Raw genomic sequence first — 23,408 nt, 5'->3', positions numbered from 1 at the left:
GTCCTGCAGGAACTGCCATAGCGTCAGTGCCCAGGAAAGCTAATGATTTTATCATGGTGCGTGACATGACAGAGACCAGCCCCTGCTGGCCTGCCAGCTGCCTCTTCTCCTCCTTTTGGCATTAGAGGCTTTGTGTGTCCAAGGTTACCTAGTTAGATGTGGGTTTGGGATTCCCATTAGTTCTGCAGGATACAGAGAGTGGTCCTGAGGGAGATTGCAAAGAGAGATTTATGGGAATTTACCTGCAGAAGGAGGAAGAGTAGGAGATGCCTCAAACAGATCTGTCACTAGCTAGGTAACCTGTTCTTTAACCCTCAAAATCTTTCAACTAACTACTGTGCAGTCAGCTCACAAACATAATTACAGTGACATTTCCACAGTTCCTGGGATAACAGGGAAGCAAAAAAGCATGCTATAATTTTGAGTGATTTTATTTAATCAGTTAACTTGTAGTACAGTGCTCTGCAGGGATTAATATTTGAAATATTCTCATCATACAGCAATTTTTGTGATCCAGTTTCAATCAACTTGCTCTGACTTGCTACCTGTAAAGTCAGATAATCAGATATTTTATGAGGGGCGGGGGAAATCTAGTCCAGACCTGTTGCTGAGCTAGATTATATGCTATAGATACAAAATATAAAAACTATTCTCAAGTTTTCTAATATTACCAGAGAAGTGAATACATTTATTTGACCTGTATCAACCTTATTCACCCACAGCTGTAGCATACAGTTTTTATTTCTGGTCTTGCAAATTGGAAGCAAATATTCAAATGTAGGCTTGATGTGGCACCTGATTATGAATGAATACTCTGTGTTCATAACTGTCAAATCATAACTGACAAATCAGCATACTTTCATTTCAGTCACTGCTTTTTCCATAAATCCTAGAGTCTTTCTTAAATGAATTGAACACAGTATTCCTTTATATAAATGTATTTAAAACACTCAGCACCAGTAATGGCCAGTGCAGATTTGGAATTGCCAGGCAAATTTTAACAACCTTGTCTTGTTTTCTCTGCTGCAGCTAAAGCCCAGGATGGTGCTGCAATGGAAATGCAGCCTCTCAACAGTGACGAGGGAGCAGATGCAGAGGAGAAGAAGAAAGCCAACCTGCCAAAGAAAGAGAAGTCTGTTCTCCAGGGAAAACTGACCAAACTAGCAGTACAGATTGGAAAAGCAGGTGAGTCAGCCAAAATCACTTGTTTCTGGCACAGCTGAGTGCTGTAGATTGTAAAACATTTTATGTGCTTGTACTCTCATGCCCCTGTGTTCACTGCAACTTTTTTGTTGTTGTTGTACGTCTCCAACTGTTTATATTGTGTAATCACAATTACACCCACTATAAGCAATATACAGCTAAATGTGTCCTGATAGTAATAGGACTTAACATCTTTCTTTTCTCTCTAGGTCTGGTTATGTCAGCCATCACTGTTATCATCCTGGTGGTGCTGTTTGTAGTGGATACCTTCTGGATCCAGAATCTATCCTGGGTTAAGCAGTGCACACCTGTTTACATTCAGTTCTTTGTGAAGTTCTTCATCATTGGTGTCACTGTTCTTGTGGTGGCTGTTCCCGAAGGCCTGCCACTCGCTGTAACAATCTCCTTAGCGTATTCTGTTAAGGTGAGATCTCCTAGCCAAGTGACCTGTGCACAAAGTAACCACCTTACACTTTAGCCTATTAAAACTAGAAGATCAGGCTGCTAAGATCTAGTTAACAACTTGAGGAAAGGGGATCATTACTTGGCTTTAGGGTATTATTTAGCCAATAGAGGGCTTTAGTTAATCAAGGAGTTATTCATTCAGTTGTAAAATCTCACCACATTTATTTCATGAAACAAAAATAAAATGTTTTCATTATATAAAATATAGCTTTCAGCGTTGTCAGACTTTATTTTTTTTTATCTTCCTACAGAAAATGATGAAGGATAACAATCTGGTGCGTCATTTGGACGCCTGTGAGACTATGGGAAATGCTACTGCCATCTGTTCTGACAAGACTGGTACACTCACCATGAACCGCATGACTGTGGTGCAGGCCTACATAGCTGAAAAGCACTACAAGAAGGTCCCTGAACCAGAGAACATCCCCTCCTCCACTTTAGACATCCTGATTCTGGGCATTGCAGTCAACTGCGCCTACACTACTAAGATCATGGTATGCTTGTAAAAAGCAGTGTACCTCTAAAATTGACTGTGTAGCACATTAACTTTGTCTTCACCTTTTTTTTTTTTTTTTTCCCTTTTAGCCTCCAGAGAAAGAAGGGGGTCTGCCACGACAGGTGGGTAACAAGACCGAATGTGCCTTGCTCGGCTTTTCTACTGAGTTAAAACGCGACTACCAGGCTATCCGCAACGAGATTCCTGAAGAGAAACTCTACAAGGTCTACACCTTCAACTCAGTTCGCAAGTCTATGAGCACTGTGTTAAAGATGGCTGACGGCAGCTACCGTATGTTCAGCAAAGGAGCCTCAGAAATTCTCCTAAAAAAGTAAGAGACATTTTCATTTTTCATGTTCATTCACATGTTCTGTTTTTGTATGATTTGTTTTGTTTTGTTTTTTTGGCTGGGGGATTGCATGGTTTAATATTATCCTCTTAGATAATAATTCCTCTATGATTTCTTTACTGAAGAAGCATGAAGTCACGGATGTCTGATCAGCTAAATGAAAGGTTGTTCCATAGCTCTTTTTCATACTTATTCGGCTGGCCAGACTTTGCTGTAAATGATATGTGTAATGGCTTAAGCAGCTAAGAAGTTCAAGTGCATCCCACCCAAGCCCCTTACGTTGTGACTTAAAAACAGGCACTGAGAAAATGAGCCGGTAACAGCTCTGTAAGCCTCTTAACCAAGCAGGCTTCTTTTTAACCCACAGAGGGCTTAGTGTGACTTCTTACTGCTGCAGCTCACCATTCAAATGCTTTGTCTTCTCCTCTTCTCTTACCCTTTTATCAAATCTAAATGACATTTTTTACATTTATGCATCTGTACCTATCTCCGTCTTTATCCATGTTTCTTAACTCCAAGCCATTAATGGCTTTCGTCTTTGGATGTTTCGCCCTCCTACACGTTCTTTTTCTTTCTTTTCCTTTACATTTATGGTTTAATGTATCGTCTTTACACATTGCAGGTGCTATAAAATCTTGACAGCTAATGGTGAGCCAAAGGTGTTCCGCCCACGGGACAGAGATGACATGGTTAAGAAAGTGATCGAGCCCATGGCCTCAGAGGGCTTGAGAACAATCTGCCTTGGATACAGAGATTTTCCTGCTTCTGATGGGGAGCCTGACTGGGACAATGAAAATGATATCCTCAGTGGACTAACCTGCATCTGTGTGGTTGGCATTGAAGATCCTGTTAGACCAGAGGTTAGTGGCTACACTAATGTTAGTGAGTTCATGCACAAACAGTTTTACTTGTATGATTGCTAGTAAGAAAACTGTCTTCAAAGGTAGAGTATTTATCTGCACTTCATTTGAAGGTCAATCTTTTGGCTTTGAGTCAGAACCCATTGCTTGACAAGCTGTGTTTACATGTGGCACATTGAACAACTTCACTAGTTGCAAGGTTGGACCCAAAATGCTTGTTGTCCAAACATGTATGAAGGAGAAACGGCTACACTGCAAGGTGGAGTGAAAAAATGTATTTGCTTCTTTGTTTTTTCTTTTTCAAATTGATAAGAGATGATCCATTCAATCCAGCATGGTCTGAATATATTCGCTGGTACTGGCAGATTGCTGGAATTGGTGACACTATGGCTAGATGTGTCTATCATTAAGAAACCATAATTAGATCAAACATTAGAATACGTCAATTCTAGTTAGCTGACAGTTTTATGGAAACTGCTGTTTGCAGAGCTTGCACTCAATTTGTGGAACAACCATTTTAACTAAACTCAGCCACATCAATGACTCCATTTCAGGCGGTTTGGAAGCAACACAAAATAAATGATGGGTGAATGTAAACAGTAAAAACATTAGACCTAATGTAGCAGTCTATACTAGTTGAGGTGAATCTAGTTTCCAAAAATAAAGTATAAAGTATTTTTTTTTTAAGCTTTATTTGTCAGTTGTCAGCTTTATTCATCCACTGGACTGTTGGGCGCATACACTTTTTTTAAGTAAAGCAAAATAATATTTCTTTAAAGGGAGCACTTACTCCAGGAGGACCCATTTGTTATATTAATTTTATAATTTCCACATCTGTATGTACACAAGGGTTTTCTAGGATCTGAGTGACATAAATGTTTGTTATCAGGGTGTACCTGAGACTCGGTGCAGATGTCAGAGTACTCTCTAGTTTGCATGCAAACGTATCCAAGCAACTTCTACACCTCAAAGGCACCATCTGTGCATTGCATCCTACAAGTAGACAAGAAAGCACAACTATGCTTCTGTGGTGTTTGCAGCTGTTTGTGGGTATTGGTGAGGGAGTATAATCCTGGCCTGAAAAAGTTAGGTCATTTTCTTGCTAGATGCTTCACTGTCGCTCATTTAGTTTGGCTTTCTGCCATTTTATGTACTGGACAGGTGTGCTGGGCTTGCTTGTAGGAAAGGATGAGGTTTGGAAATAATGTGATAAAATCACTTAGACGGGGATAGTTGGACATTTGTAATGGGACCCTTCGTAAAATAATGAACCAATTTTTTTTTTTTTTTTTTTTTTAGTGCTTAAAATCCCAGATATATATAAATTTTAGTTGAACACTTAGATTGATAATCCCCAGTGATATTCAGTGATAATTTGCATTTCTTTTTCCTGTGCTTCCCTTCAGGTTCCAGATGCTATCAGGAAATGCCAGCGTGCTGGCATCACCGTGCGGATGGTGACTGGGGACAACATCAACACAGCTCGAGCCATCGCCACCAAGTGTGGCATCCTACAGCCTGGAGATGACTTCCTCTGCCTGGAGGGAAAAGAGTTCAATCGCAGGATACGGAATGAAAAGGGAGAGGTGGGCCACAGCAAAATAGTGTACCTCAGAGACTGTTGCAGATGTGCTGTTTGGATTCTATTAGGGTTTTGTCTCATGTTTCTAGATTGAACAAGAACGCATTGACAAGATCTGGCCCAAACTTCGAGTATTGGCTCGCTCTTCCCCCACAGACAAACACACCTTAGTCAAAGGTAGTTATGTTTCTCTGGTATGGGTAAAAATGAAAAAAGTGAACTAACATGTTTGTTTGTTTTCTTCTTTTGCTGCTAGCCTTTTTTTTTCCTTTTTCTTTTCTTTTCTTTTTTTAATGCTGTAATGGTTTTATTTTAAATTTTTACATTTTACTATTCTAGGTATTATTGACAGCACAGTGGCAGAACAGAGACAAGTAGTAGCAGTGACAGGAGATGGTACGAATGATGGTCCTGCCTTGAAAAAAGCAGATGTTGGCTTCGCCATGGTAAGTTACTCGTGTATAATTTCTTAAATAAGGTTTAATCAGAAATATAAATCGGGTCATTCTTAACATCAACATCTTGCTCAGTATCCCATGGTAACTCTGGCAGTCAACTAGAAGGAAGTCAGAATTTAGGCCACTTAATCATCTTGTTAAATATCTGGTGGATAGATGGAACAGATTCTTAATGATCATCTTGTTGTCTCCAGGGTATTGCTGGGACAGATGTTGCCAAGGAGGCATCTGACATCATTCTGACTGATGACAACTTTTCCAGCATCGTTAAAGCTGTCATGTGGGGTCGAAACGTCTATGACAGCATCTCCAAGTTCCTTCAGTTTCAGCTAACGGTCAATGTGGTGGCTGTCATTGTAGCATTTACAGGAGCGTGCATCACACAGGTTAGCACCCAGATATTGTAGGGGGGTTTTTTTTGTTTTTGTTTTATTTTTCTTCTTTATTGTGTGTGTGTGAAGAGTTATTTCACTGTTATGCTCTGAATAGAAACTGACTTGGTACCACGGGCAACACATTGAAAGAGCTTAAGCAGAAGGAATGAAGATCCAGCAATAAACTGAGGAGAAATAAAGGCTTTATGTATAACTTTTGGAAATCTGGAAATGTGTCCTTGTGGAAATGTAACAGTATCCAAGAGCAGCTTACCTGGCTCTCATGTCTTTGTTCATTATAAAAAAGATTTGTTTGTTTCCTACCTGCCATCAATCTTACACGTCATAACAAAATATGTACTCCTCAGTGCAGTCACTGCTCCAGCTCATAAACGTGTAATTTGGTTCGTGGCGATCGAAATGTTTAATAGATGATCTGAATTTCCATAACCTAATTTGGCGACTCACTCTCTTGCACTAGGACTCTCCACTGAAAGCTGTACAGATGTTGTGGGTCAACTTGATCATGGACACTTTTGCTTCACTAGCTCTGGCCACAGAGCCCCCTACAGAAGCCCTGCTGCTAAGGAAGCCATACGGCCGCAACAAACCTCTAATCTCCCGCACCATGATGAAGAACATCCTGGGTCATGGAGTTTATCAGCTAGTCATCATTTTTACATTGCTCTTTGCTGGTAAGGGTTTCGTATCTGAAGATGTTCTCTGTACCCTGCACTGTTATCCAAGATTTTCTTTTTCTTGACCAGGATATTTTCTTTTCTCCCCTCTGTAGGAGAGAAATTGTTGGACATTGACAGTGGCAGGAATGCACCCCTCCATGCCCCACCCTCAGAACACTACACCATTGTCTTCAATACTTTTGTAATGATGCAGCTTTTCAATGAGATCAATGCCCGTAAGATCCACGGTGAAAGGAATGTCTTTGAAGGCATCTTCAACAACCCAATCTTCTGTAGTATTGTCTTGGGTACCTTTATTATTCAGGTACAGTAGACTACTTATCTAAGCATCAGCCTGCACAGGTGAAATCTAAGGTTTTGCGCTTTGATTAAGTCTCCCTCTCTTGCTCCTTTTTTATTTTTTTTTCGTAGATTGTTATAGTGCAGTTTGGAGGGAAGCCATTCAGCTGCGTGGCTCTGACGATTGACCAGTGGCTGTGGTGTACTTTCTTAGGCTTCGGCTCTCTTCTGTGGGGACAGGTATGAAAGTACAGCTGAGCTTTACCTTTGGTTGGCAAGATACAGAAATGCGGTATTACACTGCCCCCATGTGTCAGCTCTAATCTAGTAGGTACAGGGTGTTGTCAGAGACGTGTAAGAGTACATTATGTCCTGCTGCTGTGAAGAGACTAGTAATTAGTAATAGATTTATTTTTTGTTTTTGTTTTTTTGGTAGCCACCACAAACACACGTGGTCATCAAAGTTATTCAATTTTATTATTTTTAATTTGACCTTTAAGGGGATTATTAAAGATATATTTCTTTTGTAGTTGTTTCAATTTTGAAAAGTTATTTAAATGTAGTAAAATATTAGTAGTTCAATGGTATATGTTTTAAAATATAAATATTATACTTTTTGAGTTCATTGCCTTTTATACTTGAGTTGAAAAATTTAGTGTTTTTTTTTTTTGTTTTTTTTGTTTTTTTTCTAGGGATTGAAGGGTGAGATCCCTCACTGCAGTTTATAGTAATGACTGGAGGTTCATAATGAATGTTTAATGTTTTTCTGTTTCACATCTATCCAGGGCAGCACATATATTAATATCACTCTTGCCAGCTTTACATAAATGGGACTACACCAAGTCCTATAAAAGCACATAGCTGAGAGTTGAGGAACTGAATTGAATAAGTACCAAGATGACTGGTTCCAAAGCAGGGATTGCTCTGTTCTTTTCCTTAAAGGCCGGCCGGTCCCCCAAATAGACACTGACAACATGTGTTCACACACCTGTTGGTGCATAGAGTTCAGCAGTCTTCAATTCTAGGCTGCGTGACACAGCCGACGGGGATCTTTTGGCACATCGGTAGATGTAATGCACCCTCAGTATCTTAAAAGCTGAAGACCCAGAGAATTACATATTTTTGAAAATACATATTTATGAGAAACCCTTAGTGTTACCAGGCTGTACAGTTACAGTTAATATGGGTAACATTACCGTAAGCTTGTTTTGGCTGCTGTCTTTTTAATAAGGGGTTGCCGTACTGGATGGAACCACATATTCTATTTGCCACAGATTTTTACACCAGATGGATTTGTGTCTCCTCCCAGTGTTTTGTATATTAGCCAAACAGTGTGGAACCCTCATACTGGATTGTATTCCCACAGGCCAGAGCAATGATTGATGTCCAGAGCAATGTCGGGGGTTTTGTTTTGTTATTTTTTGTTTTGTCTGATAACTTCTAATTATGACATTGTGTGATTTAAAATCACCAGACTTGTGTCTGACTCATCTGCATTCCACTCTGTGATCTTTGTGCCTAGTAATTGAGGAGTAAAGTTTCTGCCTTCTTGTTAAATTGACTGAACAGCATCTGCATCTGCATGTGATCATGTGCAAGGATCCTCCTGTTCATCAGCAGTGGGAGGGGCTTGCTGCCCAAGAGCAAACCGCATGTTATTGAACTGGCCATCAAATTTTCATGGTCACTGTCCGCTTAATGTCGGTGATGAACTTAATCATGGCTTGTTCTGCCGTGATAAACTGCACGGGGGACTAAAACTTCATCAGGAGTCACAGTTGCTCACTTATATCCTCATTGCCTTCCAGGTTATCTCTTCAATACCCACCAGCCGCTTAAAATTCTTGAAAACAGCAGGCCACGGCACCCAAAAAGAGGAGATCCCAGATGAGGAGTTGGAGGAGCTGGAGGACATGGATGAGATCGACCATGCTGAACGGGAGCTTCGTCGAGGCCAGATCCTGTGGTTCCGAGGCCTCAATCGCATCCAAACTCAGGTGACAAGTCTACGCAGTTTCACGTGCAGCACTCACCACCACACCCCAACACCAAGGGAATCAAAAGCCATAAACCCTTTAACTCTCTACTGCTCTTCCAGCTTAAAATCTATTTTGTCCTTTCTCTTGGCGTTCGTAAAGAATGGCTTGTGCCCTAAAAAAAAAAAGCCTTTCTCTAATTTCTCTGTTCTGCTTCTGAGCTAAAGCAGGGTCCTATGCCTATGTTTTTGTTTTTTATTTGACTCAGTCTGACTCTATCTGCTAAAACTAGTTTGAAGGTACTGATGATAAGCAAGTGAATTGGATTGGATGGACAGCACGATAGAACAGCTGAATGTTCAAAGAGTATTGGCATGGCTATAGCTGGAAGTATGGAAGGAATCTGCAGAGAAAAGAGTGAAAGTGAGGTCAGATTTTTGGAGTAAGAGCTCCCTCCGATCAGTGCCTTTAAACCCAACCATTCCCCTTTTTCCTCTCTTTTAATTATAATGTCTAAATCCAATTTCAAAGTGCCATTTTTTTTCTTATGGTTACTGGTGCCTTTTCTTTATTTTTTCTCTCTTTTCTCTCTCTCCTCTGGCTGTGTTGTGTTTTTATTTCCTCTGGGCTTTTTCTCCTGTCACGCTGTCTGATTCTTTGCAGATGGATGTAGTGAGTGCGTTCCAGAGTGGAACTTCCTTTCAGGGGGCTCTAAGGCGGCAGGCCTCCAACTCCAGCCAACAACAGCACGATGTAACCAATGTTTCTAGCCCTACACATGTAGCCTTTTCTACTACTACCACTTCTGCCACTGCCGCCAACACCGCTTCTGCCACTGTGGGGTGTGAGTGCGTGTTCTCCTCTAGTGCATGAGACTTTTATTTCTTCTTCTAACATCTTCCTTCTCCACTCTTCTTCTCACCTAACGTTGACACTTTTACTCTCTCATGCTTCTCCTAATGTTCTCCCCTGTATTCTTAAAAAAAAAAAAAAAGACCTCAAAACCACATCTTCCATATTGCTTCGATAACACTGCTCTATATATATGTACCTTGTAACCAGGTCGCTTCTACTGTCAAGGTGTTATCTCTGTGTCATCATGTTTTCTGTTCTGCTTCTGCTTTGGTCTCAGAAATGAACAAGGTTTACTGTTATTTCGGGGGGGGTGATGTGTATTTACTATGATTTTAAAAAACCAAAAGAAAAACAAGTTATATTCTGGGTTGACAGTCTCCAGGTTTGTCTGCAGCTGCCTCAGTCTGCCTTGTGCCTCTGTAGCACTCATGGTTCTTTGTCGCAGCTCTCTAGTCCCTAGCCAGGTAAATGTTTTGAGTATATGCCCATGATCACGGTCTAAAAGAGTAGACACGAACTGAATGTCAGTGGTGAAAATAAGACCTTAGCTTTTCCAGAAGAAGAAATGGTTTGCCACAATAGCATCAAGTGGTAATAAGTTGTAATTTAATGGTGTCTTTGGATGCACTGCCTTTTAACATCACGCTATTCATCCGCTCACATAGGAAGGTCACTGTGCCGAGACTGGATTTGGTCATTTGATGGTGGTGTTTCCAAACTCCTTCCTTTTGACCCTGTGCCTGCTGACAGTGACACTTTGGGTTTTTTTTCTCTTTCAGAGCTTAAAGACAGACCACCTGACGAGCAGTGAATTTTAAATGTTTTACAGATGTCACAATAAGAGTAAAATGGAATAAATGACTGTGCTCTTGAATGTAAACTTGTGGGCTTTTTCTCAGGCACATCAACAGCAGAGCTGATGTTGTTTTTGCCACTGCAATATTGACAAATCATGCAGCGCTACAGTAACATTTAGTTCTATTTTAGGTGCGACTTCTTCAGATCTCTGGACCTGACACTTCTGGGTGCTTGTGGGCATGGATTCTTCATTATTAACCTAATATTTTCCTTTCAGGTTTCCTTAAAATATTTGGACATTTTTTCTGTATGTGAAAGCTTGTTTGTTGGCAATATGTGTCCAAAGGGCAGGTTGCTGCCAAAATGACCTAAAAACAATGAATACCACTGACTCCCCACGTATTCTTCTTTAGATTCTGTGAAATGTGTCATGGGCTATACTCAAAGGTTTACTACCATTGAACACAAGGTAGCGCCGCGCTCTGCATGGGTTCAAAGTCTCTGGTCTCGTTTGTGAGTTTTCTCTCTTTGTGCTGTTTTTGACATGTATACCAGCTTGTAGACATGCTTGGCTGCTGCAGCTTTCTTTCTTTTTTCTTTTCTTTTTTTTTTTTTTTAACTCCACAAGCATAAGCTATAACTGACCACCCCTCTTTTTGTCTTTCTGTCTCTCTCCTCTTTCTGCCTCTCATTCTCAGCCTTTACTTTGTCTCACTCTCTCTTTCTGTCTCTCTTCCACTCCTTTCTTTTCTCACTCTCTGTCTCCATCTGTCCTTTTCTCCAGCTGTCTTTACTTTTTGATCAGCATGCCCAACAACAGTAATTTCTTGTGTCCAGCTTCTATCCCTTATTTTCTCTTTGGGTGTGTTCTTGTAGAAAGAACACCATTTCCCTCATTTCATTTATTTATTTTTTTGGTTCCCTTTTGCATTTTAATTAATCAGACACAGGCCTCTACCAAGTGTTTTGTGAAATACTAATACAAAAAACACATTGCATCAAGTTTGACACTGGTTTGTACTCTCCCTGAGATATTGACCAATTTCCTGAAGTTGCTTTTTAATTACTCTTAAGACTAGTTTCAGGTTTTGTCTCCAACACATTTAGGTTTTCTGTCTCTCAGAAATTCTTTAATATTCAACCAGCATTCGATTTGCACACACTTCGCACATCTGATCAGTCCAGCCCATCAGATTGCAATCAAAAGCCTTTTATGGAACAGTGATGGCTTGAAGCGTTATGTTTTCATTCTCTCATCTCCTTCTGTACCAAATAGGGGATAAAGATTAAATCACTGTGCAATTGCGAAATAAAATGCAGTACTTCATATGGCAGCTTGGAGGCTGGCTCAAAAAGCAAGTGAATGCACATAGAGTTTATGAACAATGCCCAACTTTAGAGAAGAAACAAACATGTTAAGAAGCTGGTACTAAGACCAGATTTGAACTGTTCTCCCTGTCACAGTAACTGTACGAGGGAGTTTACCATTGTTAGGCTGGTTTGAGTGTGCTTTATGCATAACCTGGCCAATATTAAAGTTATTGGCTGACACCAAAATCTGCGTTTGTGCAGTTATCTCAAAAAAGTCTTTCTGTTAGTGGAATTTTATTAGCACCAGTTAACAGGCATCTGATCTGTGCAATGCATCCACCCGGTCTATAGATGGTGCTGATGTAGCTGGGTTGTTTAGCTTATACCGTGCCACTTCACCCTCTCCTTTCCTTACTTCTGACTTCACAAAACAAGATTTGATCCCAAACAAGGCTCCAAAATCCAGCTCCCATCAAGTGCATACAACTGTCCTAATTGATTAGCTTAATTACATTGTACCTGTTACTCACCATAGTAGCTGTACCATAGTAAGTGTGTGTATAAAGTGCATGCAGAAGTACACACAGTATTTACACAATACATGTTGCTGGAAGTGGGAAACATATTCCCTGGGTTCCCTTATCTTTCCTCCTGTGTGCAGAGCTGCACATATGGGACTCAAGGGTTCTGAGTCACCAGGCAATTAGCATTGTAGCAGGAGGATAGTGGAGTGCAACATTAAACACAGGCACCCACACAGGCCACAGCAGCCACCGGATATAACAACTTTCCTGATGGAAACTCTGAAACAGTACTCCTTATGTACAGTCTGCGGTCTGTGCATACATCTGTGTTTGTAATTTAAAGCAATATCTCTGGAACGCTTCAAATTGAAATGCCTGCAATACCAATAATAACAGGTGTAAGTTCTGGAGCGGTGAGTTGTATAGCTTACAGCATTGCTGTTTACATGTCACTGTCCCTCCTGGGCTTCTAGAGGGTGAACTGCCAAAAATCCAAATTCCACTTGGATACAGGACACCACCTGGAAGATTTTCCTAAACTGTCATTAATGTGCACTTTTGCAGCAATTCACAGTGCTGCTTACATTAAAAACCCCACTTTTCTTGCAGCGTATAAAGTTGAGACCATTATTTACATTTTCTCGTGTACTGAATTGGCGATATTAATCTTTAGTCTTCACCTAGTAAGCGTGTTCCAAGTCTCCAGACAGTGCTTGATTCATGATTTGTGTGTTTATGTATGTTAGCCATGATTAGGCCTAAAATTCAGCCATGCCACGTTACATTTATTTTATATAAATTTTGATTTTTAGTTTTGGGGTATTTTTACATTCACTGAGAGACAGAAATGAAATAATATTGGTTGCTCCTGTTTATACATTGAAATACAACTAGAACCGTAGATGATGGTTGGAGACAACTATTCATTACCAGATTAGTCTAAAAATTTACTACTAGAAATAACAGCACACCTGCACGTTTCTCTGGGAGTCCCCCCCCCCCCCCTTCACAGATTTCTGGTTTTGAAGCACCTAAAAACTCACCTATTCTGGCCCAGTAAAACCTAAATCCGTGGTTTTTGTCTGTGGTGTTTTCCAGGTTTTAAAATAAAACGGCGCACTCTTATCATTACCAAATGTGACTAAATACGTGCCTTTCCTGCTCCCTGTCCCTTCTCCTTCCCTCCAGATCCGAGTGGTGAAGGCATTCCGCAGCTCCATCTCCCTCTATGAGGGGCTGGAGAAGCCAGAGTCGCGATCATCCATCCACAACTTTATGACCCACCCCGAATTTCGGATAGAGGACTCTGAGCCCCATATCCCCCTCATAGATGACACAGACGCGGAGGACGATGCTCCCACCAAGCGCAATTCGGCCAGCCCGCGCAACGCTACCCCCACACCGCCCTCACCCACACCTTCGCCTGCCACCACCGTTGCCCCCACCACGCCAGTCTCTCCCTCCCCGAACCAGAACAATAACGCTGTGGAGAGCAGTAACCACCTCCTCCCCGAGGGCCCCAAGTCAGGAACCCCCTCAGCCCCAGGGAGCCCACTACACAGCCTGGAAACCTCGCTTTGATCTGACCCAGCTCCACACGTCACCACCTCTTTTCTACCCGCCACCAAGGAGCTCAACTCAGACAAATCGAACGGACACTAGGAGCGTCGAGACGAAGGGTTAGACGGAGAGCGGCGTCTTGTGTGAGCTTGGCTTGGGTTGGACTTAAAGAACAGCAAACATTCAGAGGAATGTACGGCTTGGTGTGGATTCTTTGGTCTTCTTTTATTTTTGGTTCTTATTAATATCCCACTGCAACACAAGGACTCTGTCTTCACCCCTCCCTCCTTGGTAACACTTGTTTTTCTCGGTAACAAGGGGTGATTATAAACTCAGATTGAAAGTGACCTGTTTTTATTATTATATTATATTTTAATTGAGAAGGGGAGGTGCTCCTCCTGGCTTGAAGATCGTCTGTAAGAATTATGAACGAACCTTTAGCTTCTCTTTTATCTGAATGGTGTTGTATATTTATCTCTTTGGCCCTTGCTCATTTTGAAACTTATTTCTGCTCCATCGGCTGTTAATATTTTGAGTTATTTATGTTTTTGGAGGGAAAAAAAAGCAGGTCTGTTTACAAAGTTTGTAGATACTTTTTTTCTGTTTGTAGGCAAAAGAGCTTCCTGATGTATGATGCAGAAAACTGGGACAGATTAAGAAACGAATGAGAGGATTATTTCAGATACTGCTGTATTTTCAGGAAAAAAGGGGTGTTTCTATTGAAACTTAACTATTTTTGCCTGCAAGTTTTATTTGTTATATATTTGTAGATAAATATAGAACCTTCTAGCCAAACCGATAAACACTAAGGCTTGTATAGAAAAAAAAAAAAAGAGGTCCATCTGACGAGGTGTTTTCACAGGAGACGGGACGGGAAAGATAATTAAGGCCTCTTGTCCACTAACATCGCTATAAATATTTAACTTCTTCCATTTCTTCGCTAGTTTTCATGTGCACAAAACCTTCTGGAGTTCTGGATTCTCTTTTTCAGTCATTATGTTGTGTTCAGGAATTTCCACATGTTGAAAGGTTCAGTTATTTAAAGGGAGTTTAGAAAATAATCCCAGGCCCTTATTTATCATGCCGAAAGCTGGGAGGAGGAAACAAAGTCTTACCTCAGAGTCAGATAAGAGGTCCTTTATGAAGCCGCTTAAGCGTAAAGTAGGAGTTCTTCTTTTCGATTTGGAACCATAAAATTAAAATCTCTTCTTTTAGCTGGTATGTTGCACTCAGAAGCGTAGATTAATTTGACGAAGGCCTTGTGGGTGCGTTAACGCTAAAACATGTTCTTGCCAAAAGCACTAAAATGACTTTGATCAACTTTTTCTTTTTTTCCCCTATTTTTTTTATGACCGCTGCAGTTCAGACTAGCGCTGTATTATCTACTGAACGAGTGCGTCTATTTCTCAGTAAGACCTTCACATAGGCTAAACATCAGTGTGCCTTGGCTTCAGTAATAATTTAGACAATCTTGATCCCATCATTTATCGCCTTCAGGAGACTCCTTTTGGGCGGGAGAAAAAAAGACCACCACAGCTAAAAGCAGGACCAAATCATCCTCCGTCTAACACGTGGGGACAGCAGAGACTGATTTCCTCCCTCCGGATGCTTGATAAATACGGACACTGGTCTTTTTCTTTCTTTTTTTTTTTTTCTTTTTTTTTCCCCTAAATGGTGCATTTTCTTTATATTTTTGAATTTTCTCAGCCCCCCTCCCACTCCCCGCCAATGTAGAATACTGACATTTGTTTACTCAGGCATAGAAGAAGTATTTAATTTAAATGAGAGGGGAAAAAACCCTTTTGCTTCAGAGCTTGTGTATTTAGATAGCAAAAACATCATCTGTGGTCAAAAACAAAGTGAACCATTTCTCATATTTCATTCTCTTTACGCTTTAGGAAAATATTAATTTTATTCCTCTGATTATTTCTGGTTTGTTGGCATTTTAAAAAATTGAAATCCACCAACAACCACCACCCTATTCAGAAGACTCCTTTAAACCATTATTAATAACAAACGTTGCTGCATTTGGTTTGTTTGTAAAACTATTTTTGACACCTGATGTACTGGAAACGCTAAAGAATTCGACATTTGTGCATTTTTCAAGAATAAAAGCCGAGGCATACACTGGTATCTATCTGCACAGGGTACTTATTTCATAACGTTCCTTTGGGGAAAAAGAATTTTGATACAAATCGTAATAAAATTGTACCTTTGTATTTTTATGACAATGCTGATGATACCTTTCATCGTACCTAACAAATTTTGGATGATTTGACACCAATCGTGTTCTATGGGGAACGGGGGTTTTGGCCACTAAAATGTTTTGGGATTTTTTTGTTGTTGTTTTTTTTTTTTTTTTTTTTTTTGTTCTGGAAGATTCATCTCAGGGTGCAAATGATGTGAAAGAGAACAGGCCTCTCTTTAGTTTGCATATTAGAACATGCTTAAATGTTTGGGATGGTGCTTGCCAACCCCACACACACGGGATAAACTCGGGCAGCGGGCTGCAGATTTTCCTGCAGCCGTCTGGCCGGCTTCACCTGAAGGGCCGCGGACAGGGAAGTGGAAGGTGGAAATGTAAAGTCATAAATGGTTTGTTTTCCTTGTTTTACAGACGACAAAATAGCAGCTAGGATTGAGAGTGAGAAATTGGAAAAAAGCGAGAGGAATCCATGTGAGGAGTTTGTTCTGTAGCTTCTTCCTGTAATGGGAATGAATGTTTTTTCCATCTGTTTTATGGATTATTATTTTTTTATCTTTTAACATTTGGAAATAAAAGTACTTCATGTCTGTTTTATCTTGAGCATTTTAAATGGATATCGTGATTGGATTTACATTTGAAACTTGTCGAGTAATGTGTATGGTTTTTAAAAATAAAAAATGTATTTAGCCTAACTGCAGGGCCATGTTTGTCATTTATCATGCAGTGTTTCACTGTTTTGCAGTTCTCAAATGTGGACTTCGCTGTTTTGAAAATCATCATCCCTACAGGATGGCAGGAAAACACTTTGTAGAATGTCTGTTTTTCATCTAGTTGATTTTTCTCATAATAAGACAGATCTTATTTTTATTCCTGCACCATTGCCAAATGTCAGAGTGGCCAATGCTGCCAATACTGGCATTAAACACACTCGGCGCCTCACCAGTTACGTCTTCCTAGTACTGACTGGGACCACCTTTTTTCCTATAGAGCTGCCTAAATACTTCATGGCAGGAAACTTTCCTCAGAGATTTCCTCCATATTGACATGACAGCATCTCAAAGTTGCTGCACATCAATGACTCCAACCTCCTCTTCCAGCACATCCCAAAGGTGCTCTGCTGCACTGAGATGTAGTGATTTTTGAGGCCATGTCAGTACATTGTACTCATTTTCATGTTCAAGAAACCAGTTTGAGATTATTTTAAGCTTTGTGACACGGTGTGTTATCCTGTTGCAAGCAGCCATCAGAAGATGGCAACATTGTGGTCGTAAAGGGATGGACATGCCCGGCAACACTACTCAGGTAAGGTGTTTAAGGTGCCCTTAAATGATGCTCAGTTGATACTAAAGAGGCAAGGAGTTTGCCAATAAAACGTCCACCGCAGCATTACGTCACAACCACCACAAGCCTGAACTGGCAAGGCAGGATGGATCCATGCTTTCATGTTTATGCCAAGATCATTCAAAGCTTTTCCGGTGTGGTCATCTGCTGCTGTAGACCATCTACTTCATGGTTCAACATGTTGGGCATTCAGAGATGCTCTTCTGCATACTTTAGTTTACCAGGTAATTATTTGACTTGTCGTTGCCTTCCTATCAGCTAGTGAATTGCCACTCACTGGATATTTTCTCTTTTTCACATCAATCTGTAAATCCTACAGAGTTGTGTTAATGAGCAGCTGAACATCTGTACCTAACAAAGTGACCATTGAATGTTTTGCCTTGGCCACCATTGTCTTAATAAACAAATTCCGTTGCTTTGTTTTGTTTTTGGACAGATTTTCAGACTACAAGTGTTCACAATTGAAAAGTCACTCTTGCTTAACTTGGTAAGAGCTGTGTCTCTTATTTTGAGTGCTTTCTACAAATAACTGCTGTGTTTGTGGACAATGACAATAACGGGCTGTAATGAGTGGCATTTTTGCAACAGTTGGAGACTATATTAATTAAATTAATTGCAGTAATCGAGTCCTGTTTGACAGTTGGTTTGTTTATCTGGCAAATACAGAGATGAAGAGTATTGTGAGTACTGTGAGCAATGTACAATGGGAGCTTTGTGAAGAAATGTTCGGAGACAGCTCTCTCTGCTCCAACAACGCCAGGCATGACCTTTCTTTGCTGAAGTAAAGAACTGAAGAGTATGGTTAACCTCATGCAATAATAGGAAAACATTTTAATAAATCTTTGCATTTAAAAAAAAAAATATATATATATATATATAAATCCAGGGACTGCAAATAGAAATGAGCTAATAGTTAAATCTGGTACGGTGCATCTTTGCTCTTAGGAGAGAAAACACAGTCCTCTGAAATGAAAATATAAAAACCATGGGTGCCTGAAGAGGTTTTTGTCTTCCTCTCTCCTTTAAAAAATGTACAAGTAAATGCGTTTCTCTTAAAAAGGTTTAACAGATGTACCAAAGGGACCCCTTCATGCATATATCCACATCCAGTACACAGAACATGACATGCACTTAAAAAATATTTGACATACATACATTTTATATGTAAAATATATTAAAATACAACATGCCAAAGCAAATATTTCAATATGATAAAAACACATAAAGGAGAAGAAGTGAAAAATAAAATTATTAAGAGATTAAAATACCTAAAAATGTCAAAATAAAACGTTTTTTATTTAAAAATTAAATAAAAACAACAATGATAATAATAACAACAAGATTATTATTTTATTATTATTATTATTATTATTATGTAATCCTCAATATAATAATAAAATTATTTCACTTTACTTCATTTTATATAATATAATTTTATATGATAATAAAATGATATAAAATCAATGTAAAAGACAAAAAGAAAACAGTCTTGCTGGATCAAATTTCACATTTTTGAGATCTTGTTCAGTCAATAAATGTAGTCAGAAACGATAAAATGCTGTTGCACATCCAGACCAGCAGGTGGCACTGTGCTTCTCTCCTGCAGTCTATTGTCAGCCCATCAAAGATCGTGTATAATAACGACTCAGATGATGACGGCTTACTTAAGTGGCTTACTTAAGTGTTGACTGACAACAACCACAACCAACTAAGCTACTCGCTTCAGTCTCTTTCCTCGTGTAAGTAGCGGCAGAGTGAGACCTCTGTGTATTTATTCTATCTTCAAAAAGCGTCGCCTTATTCCGCTCGGCAGGAATTTCCTCCGCAGTAATGGATCCCAAACACGGGGCGAAGGTCTGCTGAAGACGGGTTACAGTGTTTGTGTGAGTACAGCAACCTGCAGCAGCGTCGGTCTCGTAGAAGTAAAACCGAGCACACGATCCGTCTGGTGGAAGGTTGGAGTTGTAATGACTTATCGATCATTTATAGATAACTGACAGCGGGTTTGTCTCCTTTAATGAGTTGCACAGTGATAAATTACTGTTGCAGTGCAGGCAGGGGGAAGACATGGCCTTTCCTCCCTCCTTGCATCTGCGACATGACCTGTGTGAACGTGTGCATCGATGCGAATCTTGCAGGTTTCTTGTCCAACGTGTTGTTGCTCATGCGTCTATCTCTCACAGGCAGGAATGCGACTCCCCCCCCGACTAAGTTCAAGATGAGAGAGTGGTGGATTCATGTGGGTTTGATCTGCATCCCTCTGGTGGCCGTGTACCTGCACATCCCGCCCCCTCAGCTGTCCACTGCGCTGCAGAAGTGGCACGGTGCTGGGAAGGTCTTCCACTTCAGAGGCTTTAAAATCTTCTATAGAGGTAACATGTCAGTCTTAGTGCTACCAGAACATGCCAGTCAAGCAAAAATATGTCTTTGATCTGTGGTCTCTTCTCAGACTCTCTCGGTGCTTTGGGAAGCTCAGATGTCATCATTCTACTCCATGGCTTCCCCACCTCCAGCTATGACTGGAGCAAGGTGCCCATCTCTCTGCACATGCCCAGTGGATAAACAAATGGAGAAGTGTAAGGGTGTGTTTGGGACCCCCACCTATCCTTTCTTTTTCCCCCTCTTCTCATACAGATCTGGGATCCGCTCACACAACGATTCCATCGTGTGATTGCGCTGGACTTCCTCGGTTTTGGCTTCAGTGATAAACCGGTGGGTGAAAGCTAGACACAGGAAATCCATCATTATACATCGACTGATTAAAACGTGTCTAACATGTGTTTTTACTGTGCTGTAATGTACCAGCGGCCCCATAAGTACTCCATCTTCGAGCAGGCCAGTGTGGTGGAAGCCCTGGTGGCCCACTTGGGTCTGAGCAACCAGCGAGTGAACCTGGTGTCCCACGACTATGGAGACACCGTGGCCCTGGAGCTGCTTTATAGGTTGGTGGTGTTTTCATGCAGGCTGCCAAAACGGTGTAAACTGATAAACTGCTAACCTGCTCTGGTTTTTCCTCTGTCCTTCTTCCAAACTAGGAGTGACCAAAATCGCACAGGTCGTCTGACTTTAAACAGCCTGTGTCTTTCCAATGGAGGTACAGTGCACTCTGTTATCCTTGGCTTTAGTATAAACAGAAGCTGCAGCTCAGATTTTCTGTTTGTTTTACATAACATTTAAACTGAATATGTTAAGCTTTTTACAAAATCTATCCATTCAATGCTCTTTGTTTATCTGAAGTCGGGTCGCGGTGGCAGCAGACTCCTGAACCGTACTTTCCAGTTACTTCTGGAGGATTTCGAGGTGTTCCCAGACCAGATGACACACATAATCTCTCTAATCTTCTAGGTTTACCCCGGGTGTCCTCCCAGTTGTCTGTGCCTGGAAAACCTCCAAAGGGAGGTTGCCAGGAGGCATCCATACCAGATGCCCAAACCACCTCAGCGGGCTCATTTTGCCACGCAAGAGCAGCGGCTCTACTCCAAGATCCCTCTGGGTATCTGAGCTCCTCAAACTGTCTGCAGAGGAAACTAAGCTATATGTATTCGCGACCTTACTCTTTTGGTCATTACTCAGATTTTATGACCATAGGATTGGGACATAGATGGACAGGTAGATCGGAAACCTTTGACGATTGGAGGTAGACGGTCCAACTGAAAACATGCTTGGTTTTGTGCCAAGGACGTGGACACAGCTCTCACTTTGGTTATACAAGGACCTGATGGCCCGTAGCAGTGGGCTCAGAACCCCTTATTGCTGCAGTACACCACACAGATGCCCACAGAGAACCTGGTCATTACATAATTGACACTGGTGTCTTGTCTTGGTCCCTTTTTCATTGGTGACAGGAGATTGGTTGTTGCAGTGGCCACAAATACTCTGCAGGGAGCTTCTAGGTAGACCAGCCGAGTTGCTCTGCCTTGGTTTCCATATCTGTGCTTTTCAGCCTTCAGTCTGCATCTTCCAGTCCTGGGCAGCATTTATGAGGGGAGCTTCCACCCTTACAGATTGTTTTGCTAGACACTGTCTTGGGTGGTTATAAGGGCAGACGAGAGCGAGAGCATTGCTGCCAGAATGATCGCCAGTTGATGTAGCTCCTGATATTTGAGCGTTAATAATGCACGTCATTCCAGATGTTGTTCCGACGTGAAAGTCACAAGCGCTGCTGACACTTTTCTATCTGACAGGATTGTTCCCAGAAACGCACCACCCACGGCTGCTGCAGATGGTGAGTCACGATTGTTTGCTTCATCCTGCTTTTTCCAGCCCATGTTACTAAATAAGCTGAGGAGGATGGAGTGAAATTTAAGGGCAGCTGTTTGAGTGGTAAACTTATCCTAGAGACATTTCTGTCCTCGTTTCTGTCCTCCAAAAGCTTCTGAAGGACTCGAGTTTTCTGGCTCCGATTCTGACGCGCCTCACCAACTTTGTGATCTTTCAAAAAGGGTAAGAGAGCCTGAGCCCTTTAGCACCAGAGTGAGAGATGGAGCCCTGCATTAGGACATTACATATTTGGATAATGGACTTTCATTTGTTTCCTCACCGGCAGGATAGGAGAGGTGTTCGGCCCATACACGCAGCCCACAGATGCTGAGTTTTGGGACATGTGGACGGGGTTACGCTACAATGATGGCAACTTAGTTTTGGACAGGTGCGTGTGCCTGTTTGGTCATTTGGCCTTTATAACCTGCTCGCTCATTTCTAACTTTGCCACTCTGTCTCCGCAGTATTCTGCAATACATCAACCAGAGACTGAAACACAGAGAGCGCTGGGTGGGAGCGCTCACTTCCACATATGTCCCACGTACGTTCACTGTTGCGTCACACATCCCTATGTGTGTGTGTGTGTGTGTGTGTGTGTGTTAATAAATCAGAGGGCGGCTTTTGTGTGGGCCAAACAATTTCTTAAGGTGTCAGCAGCCTCAGCCAGAGAGCTGCTGATGCTAAGCTGCTTAGTCCATCTGTGATTGGAAGCTCAGTGCGTGTGTGTGGCATAGAGCTCATGAGAAATGCAACATCTTGGGAGAAATAACTCCAGTATATGCCTTTTAATTTAACCTCACTCCTGTACCACTCCTCCATTTCTCAGTGTTCCTCTGTCCATTTTTTTCCCTCGCTCACCGTCTTCCTTGTGTGTTTCAGTGCACATGATCTACGGACCCCTGGACCCCGTCAACCCCCACCCCCAGTTCATCCGTCTTTACCAGTGAGTGCCCCTTCATCTGTTTCTTTAACCCCCACATCCTCCAATCCAGATTATCCATAATGCCCCTGATCCATCCGGGAATCTCATTTACCTCAGTGCACCTTGCAGTTGGGACTGCGAAAGCTTGCAGGACATTATGTTAAAGATGGAAGAAAACCATGTGCTGGTGACATTTAGGCAGCGCAGCGGATCAGGGAGTAGCTTCGGTTGCTTTGAAGGCTGTATTAATGTTTTAGTTTCTCCCCCCAAAAGTTAGAAAAATGTGCTAGACTTATTCTCTCATCAGAGCTGAGGATCAGTCACAAATGACTAGCTTTAAAGCTCTGTCTTTGCGTCCTCTATGTGGCATATTTCATTGAAACAGTCCGTGTTTTTTTTTTCGTTTCCTCAGGAAGCTGGTCCAGAGGTCAACAGTCACAATTTTGGACGAGCACATCAGTCACTACCCTCAGCTGGAAGATCCCACTGGCTTCTTAAATGCATATTTCAATTTTATTCACTCTTTCTGAAAGGAAACCAAATGCAACTGATTGTAAAACTATTGGATTAAATTGATAGATGCGCATGTGGTGCAAAGAGCTATCCTGATGATTGTACCCAGATGAAATGCTGCATCGGTCTTGAGATTTAAGCAAAGCTAATTTACCAGCACCAATCCCTGAAATGTTCATTACTACCATGGAAAATGGGGAATGCAGGCTAAAAATGATTGTATTTAAATAGGTGGAGGTGAGCAAGGGAGCAGGGTAATGTCAAGTGGTGTTAGGGTGTGTCATTTGTGTCATATTTGTGGGACACTCTTGATTCCTTCCATTTTGTGTTGTCTGTCCTGCTATCAGCTGTGATGAATTTTTATATAATTTTCTA

The 23,408-nt window shown here is 41.3% G+C and overlaps 2 protein-coding genes across 5 annotated transcripts in view; both read left to right on the top strand.

The window, feature by feature from the left end:
* The window catches only part of atp2b1a (ATPase plasma membrane Ca2+ transporting 1a), a 40,410-nt gene extending 23,721 nt beyond the window's left edge, over positions 1–16,689 (top strand). The window contains exons 8-22 of one of the 3 annotated variants that reach the window (XM_013271199.3): positions 1,030–1,185; positions 1,413–1,627; positions 1,920–2,162; positions 2,254–2,495; positions 3,136–3,373; positions 4,780–4,959; positions 5,045–5,132; positions 5,295–5,401; positions 5,608–5,799; positions 6,269–6,482; positions 6,581–6,792; positions 6,900–7,007; positions 8,576–8,764; positions 9,407–9,496; positions 13,420–16,689. In XM_013271199.3, the coding sequence (XP_013126653.1) occupies positions 1,030–1,185; positions 1,413–1,627; positions 1,920–2,162; positions 2,254–2,495; positions 3,136–3,373; positions 4,780–4,959; positions 5,045–5,132; positions 5,295–5,401; positions 5,608–5,799; positions 6,269–6,482; positions 6,581–6,792; positions 6,900–7,007; positions 8,576–8,764; positions 9,407–9,496; positions 13,420–13,812 (2,867 nt within the window). In that variant the 3' untranslated portion in view covers positions 13,813–16,689. Of the gene's footprint in view, positions 1–1,029; positions 1,186–1,412; positions 1,628–1,919; positions 2,163–2,253; positions 2,496–3,135; positions 3,374–4,779; positions 4,960–5,044; positions 5,133–5,294; positions 5,402–5,607; positions 5,800–6,268; positions 6,483–6,580; positions 6,793–6,899; positions 7,008–8,575; positions 8,765–9,406; positions 9,588–13,419 lie in introns of all 3 variants that reach the window. The other 2 variants (XM_019346817.2, XM_019346816.2) reach the window with 2 other exon arrangements.
* Positions 16,690–19,024: 2,335 nt separating this feature from the next.
* mest (mesoderm specific transcript) lies at positions 19,025–23,379 on the top strand. Of its 2 annotated transcripts, none has more exons than XM_003444957.5 (12): positions 19,025–19,293; positions 19,522–19,710; positions 19,788–19,867; positions 19,973–20,050; positions 20,144–20,280; positions 20,374–20,432; positions 21,523–21,563; positions 21,711–21,781; positions 21,885–21,986; positions 22,063–22,139; positions 22,478–22,541; positions 22,933–23,379. In XM_003444957.5, the coding sequence occupies exons 2-12, from the start codon at positions 19,557–19,559 to the stop codon at positions 23,048–23,050; spliced, it is 981 nt and encodes a 326-aa protein (XP_003445005.1). In that variant the 5' UTR covers positions 19,025–19,293; positions 19,522–19,556; the 3' UTR covers positions 23,051–23,379. The 2 variants fall into 2 exon arrangements, with proteins under 2 accessions (XP_003445005.1, XP_005451697.1); XM_005451640.4 differs by having other exon boundaries at positions 19,027–19,221.
* The last annotated feature ends 29 nt before the right edge of the window (positions 23,380–23,408 follow it).

The sequence above is a fragment of the Oreochromis niloticus genome, linkage group LG17, assembly GCF_001858045.2.
Source record: "Oreochromis niloticus isolate F11D_XX linkage group LG17, O_niloticus_UMD_NMBU, whole genome shotgun sequence".
NCBI lineage: Eukaryota > Metazoa > Chordata > Actinopteri > Cichliformes > Cichlidae > Oreochromis > Oreochromis niloticus.
The sequence above is the reverse complement of the archived record's forward strand: the minus strand, read 5'-3'. Positions and strand labels throughout refer to the sequence as shown.